Source organism: Megalops cyprinoides, chromosome 22, assembly GCF_013368585.1.
Source record: "Megalops cyprinoides isolate fMegCyp1 chromosome 22, fMegCyp1.pri, whole genome shotgun sequence".
Classification (NCBI taxonomy): domain Eukaryota; kingdom Metazoa; phylum Chordata; class Actinopteri; order Elopiformes; family Megalopidae; genus Megalops; species Megalops cyprinoides.
Window position 1 is genome coordinate 19,153,056 of NC_050604.1, and position 4,667 is coordinate 19,157,722.

Sequence of the window (4,667 nt, forward strand, 5' to 3'; positions counted from 1 at the left end):
GAAAACCAATAATGCATTATGCATGCGCCTCTCGTCTGCCGGAGAGAACACAGCACCGAGCACCTGCAGTGCTGCTCTCCAGAGAGCAGAAAGCACCAGGGCTTCTACAGGAGGCGGCGACAGCCAGTCAGAGGCCTACAGCTCCAAAACAGCTAGATACGGGTAATCGAAATCAAACCGCACTAAAACTTGCTTGTTGATAAATCAATGTAACTACCCCTCTCCCAGTGTTTGTATTTATTTGTGCCAAGACATTCAACCTGGACCAGGCACTGTAAAAAAAAATATATTATTTTTAGACGTTGTTGTATGAAATGGTGCACTCAAACAACTGTCTGTCTTATAAGAGAATTACACACTGGACACACAGCTGCCCACATACCTTTGGTTTCATCGTCCAGGTTAACAATAGCATACATTTCCTTCAGCTCCGTCAAGTCATGGATCTTGATACTGAAAAGGGAAAACGAGGAAATAAAGTTTTAAAAGACATTTGGAAAAAGGAGGATGAGGCCGACGGAAGTAAAATTCAGATCACACCCCCTAGCAAAAACAACAACTGGAGTTGTGAGTATCAGATTACTACATTATGTCGACCCATATGGGCTGGCATGGCTTTGGAATATGCGAGCCCCAGCCCAGACTGACACATATGTTTGTTTCAAATGTGGAACCGGAGCATATGGTGGGTTCTGTACTCCTCTGGGGGAATTCTGCATCTGCCAAACAGCTCCAGAGCACGTGAGGTTGTCACCTGTAACCGATAAAGAATCAGCGCCCCCTGCAGGCAGAGCCCTGGTCTGCATTTACCAGCTGTCCCCACAGGAGGCGGCCTTGTTCAGGGACTGGGAGATGGCGATGCTGGTCAAGCTGTCCTTGTGGTTGTGGGCCTGGAAGAGCTCCTGGCCGATCTCCCGAATGTGGGTGGAGATCACCACGAAGTAGCCCTGAGAGAAGCCAATCATGATGTACCCATCTCCATACCTACCACACCAGGAAAGAGAGAGGGAGGGGGATGGAAAGGAAGGGAGGGAGGGAGGGGGGGAAGGAGGGAATGAGAGAGGGGGTGAGAGGGTTGAACAGTTAGAGATCTACAGCGAAAACCATCACACAAGTTATGAAATCACAAATGGGGATCGCTCTACACCCCCATGTATCCTTTGTCCTGCAGTTTCAAGGGCAATGAACAGATGTGTGCACAGTGGAGTGAGACTGAAGAATGCACTCATGACTGGTCACGATGCCAGTATGGGGCAGTGACAGCATCTGCAGAGAGTCTTACCAGCGGTAGGCGATGATCGTGCCGTACCGCTGCTGAAAGGCCAGCTCGATGGGGTTGTCTGGATCATTCAGGTTAAAGAGAAACAGGGTCTTCCTCCCGACCACTACACTGACCTGCGAAACAGGGGAACAGATTCAGGTTGAATCAAATGGACAGCCAATATCAGGGGCTGCCTTTATTAAATTCTGCTAAATGCCTATTTACAGGCTACATGTTCACGATTAAGTTTATTCAAATCACAAATCAATGAATCTGTTCTGAGTTCAAGCACACCGAGGCTGACAGTCTAATGAAAGCATCAGGCCCCATCAGTTTCATCATGTCATTGTAAGTACAGTCACATGAGGTGGTAAAAAGAGCAGCAGATTGATTCAGCTTTACAAGACAGTAATAAACCCTCCCAAAGACAAAGGGGATGGAGCCCGAATGCGACTGAGGGCCAGCGCCGTGGCCCACAAAGCTCATTCCGTGGGCTCAGTGAGTGACCCTTGGTAGACTTTAATCTCCTGCTTGGTTTTGAAGGATTGCTCATGGTCCCAGAATCCACCATTTTACCGTCCTTGTCCTGCCCTACTGAAAAATCCTGCCTGCCAAGCTCGGCCATTTCAGAGCCAACAGCAAAGAGTGACTCCCTTTCAACACAAATAAAACAAGGGCAGTCAAGATCAACACTGTCCACAGAGTGAACATTATCTTCTTCACCACATTACTAATAGGAGACTGGTATTTGTAACACCCTAGCACCTAAAAGATAGATACAGGGGTCTATAGTAGCGTTGGAACACTCTTCCATAACAGGCATCACTACAGCAGGGTAGCGTGCTCACTGAGCAAGCACTGAAGGCACACTCACTGTGCTCTCCCCTGATGACGCTCTCTCGTCCGTCTTCATCACGGAGAACTGGACATCCGTCGGATCTGCCCGCACTTGTGTCTGCAGGACAGGAGCAGGGTACACTCTCAGAACACCATAACGGAAGGACATGGACACACACGAAACACTCACACACTCTCACACACTCACACACACACACACACACACACACACAGAAAGAGAGAGTGGGAAAGGTTGGAAGGGGGAAAGGCAGAGAGGCAGCGGTCACCTGTCGGATGGTGTCCCCCTCGTGGTTGCTGATGGTCACATTTCGGTCCTCGCTGCCCAGAGCCAGCAGGTTCTGGGAGCTCCAACAGCCACATGTGATCTTTTTGGTGTGTTTGCCTGCAGGGTGCAGACAGGCCAGGAAACGCCAATCAAAACCCCCCCACTTCATGTCCCTCCCTGATACAACATGGCCCAGCCTTCACCCCTCTACACTGTGTACCTCCCACAAAACTGGCCAACACACATCACACCTTGCTCCTCTTTGGGTCACTTCAGATCAAGCTGATGACTCTCCACCAACGCAAACCCAATGAAATTACTTATGAGATGGTTCAGAGTGACTCAGAATTCTGGTTACGTACTTATTTTGTCATTATTGCCCCAAAGCTCAGCTCCACATATCCACATTCTAAACAAAATGGTACAATTACATTTAGGACAGACATTACACTGGAGTGCTTTTCTGAGGTGGAGTTTTACACATATGAGAACAGGTGAGATGATAACATAAATAGGGACAAAGGCCCAGTGCTTTAATTTGGACTCAAAGGCAGAGGTGACCCTGAGTGCGTTACCCAGCACAGGGATCTTGCGAGAGGTCTGCTGATTGTAGATGAGCAGGTTGCCTTTGCTCGTTCCCACTGCCAGCAGAGATCCTGTCTTTGACCAGAGGATGAAGGACATCTGATCCCTGTGGAAAAAAAAAAACAAAAGGATTACACTGCTCATTCAGCTGCCAGCCCATAATGTCAAAACACAATGGCAGAGACACTTCGGTCTTCCCACTGAAAGGCACTTGCAGGGAGACTCTGAGGCAACACCACTATCAGTATTCTCTCTGTAAGACACAGGGGAGACTCAAGGTATATGATATATTATCCAAGTAATGCGCGTTTGTAACAGGCAGAAGCGCGCAATCCGTAAGTGCTAACAGGCGGGTGCAGACAGACACTGACCTCATTCCACTGTCCAGCTGAGATGTCTTGTTAACGTTGGCGTCCCACAGGTAGATACCGCTGGACTTGTCTGCAATGACAGCCAGCGTGTCTCCATCCATATCCCAGTCCATCGACATGCACTTTCTACTCAGGGAGAGGAAGAGAGTTACTTCTTATTTAACTCATCACATAATGTTGAGGAGGATGCGGACACACATGAAACACACACACACACACACACAGTACTTACTTACTTACTTATTTCATCACATAATGCTCTTATTTTGCACTGAGATAAAACATGACAACAACCGCGGAACACTCAGATTAAAAAACAATGGTTACTGGCATACAATATTACAATATTAATCGCTGGAATGTTAAAAATTCACGTGTTTCATGATCTAAAACAGAACTGAATGCATTTTGAGGCGAAATGTATTACCATCCTAACAGCTACGCACTCACCCTGGTAGGTTAAGTTCATTCTTCTTCTGTCCATGTCTATCAAAGATTTTTACTTGATTGTCAGGCCTTATAAAAGAGAAAATAAGAAATTAACATTTCAGATAAATATTTTGTTGCAGCGCTTGGCTACCTACTATTCATATGTTTTAGAGCATTTCCAGCAGAGCTGAAAACAGTTAAGTTCGTTATGTATTCCATGTTGTTAGTCAGACTTCCAGCTTGCTAATGGCAGCCTGGTACCTCAGTAACTCCACACTGTTACATCAGTCAGGCTTGCGATTTGAGTATTAGTTGTTGCATCCGCAAAGAGCAACAGTTCCCCGCACTTACAATCAAAGACTAGCTAATGTTACCTAGCAAACTTACCCAGCAACAGCAATGTAATTCCCCAATGTTTTCTGCCACTTATACTGCAAACACGATCCCTGCCAACCTTTCTCCGAGAGGGTGAAAACACGCTGAAGAAAGAGGAGTTAATCGACACAAAATTAGCTAGCTAGTTAGTTCGAGTTCTTTCACTACCAACCGAAGAACCCGCAAACTCTCGGGATATTCCACGAAACGACCTAACGCTGGCTAATTGGCAAATTAAGCTAATTTATCTAACCAAATAAGCTAGTTGGCTAACCGTCTAAACAGGTATTTAGCTGACGACAAATTAGCTGGAAGGCTAATGACCGTTTCGTGCAATGCTACTAGCTAGCTGGCTAAAAGTATTGCAACTGCTATGAAAATTACATGCTGTCATGTCAGAATCGTTGTAAACAAATCTAAAATGAAACAGTTAGACGTTTTGATAGCATACCTTCATTTTATGTTAACGAAATGAAAATCTTCACCATCACAGGCTGTAATTATATCCCAACATGCACCGCTC

At 46.2% G+C, this 4,667-nt stretch overlaps 1 protein-coding gene across 1 annotated transcript in view; it reads right to left on the reverse strand.

Annotated features, from left to right (window-relative positions):
- Positions 1 to 4,667, reverse strand: part of wdr19 (WD repeat domain 19) — a 19,951-nt gene extending 15,284 nt beyond the window's left edge. Inside the window, exons 1-10 of the mRNA XM_036517260.1 lie at positions 4,596 to 4,667; positions 4,157 to 4,248; positions 3,791 to 3,856; positions 3,341 to 3,466; positions 2,960 to 3,075; positions 2,386 to 2,501; positions 2,136 to 2,216; positions 1,283 to 1,395; positions 811 to 984; positions 383 to 453 (exon numbers count right to left, since the gene is read on the reverse strand). Coding sequence (XP_036373153.1) covers positions 383 to 453; positions 811 to 984; positions 1,283 to 1,395; positions 2,136 to 2,216; positions 2,386 to 2,501; positions 2,960 to 3,075; positions 3,341 to 3,466; positions 3,791 to 3,856; positions 4,157 to 4,248; positions 4,596 to 4,601 — 961 coding nt within the window. The 5' untranslated portion in view covers positions 4,602 to 4,667. The remainder of the gene's footprint in view (positions 1 to 382; positions 454 to 810; positions 985 to 1,282; positions 1,396 to 2,135; positions 2,217 to 2,385; positions 2,502 to 2,959; positions 3,076 to 3,340; positions 3,467 to 3,790; positions 3,857 to 4,156; positions 4,249 to 4,595) is intronic.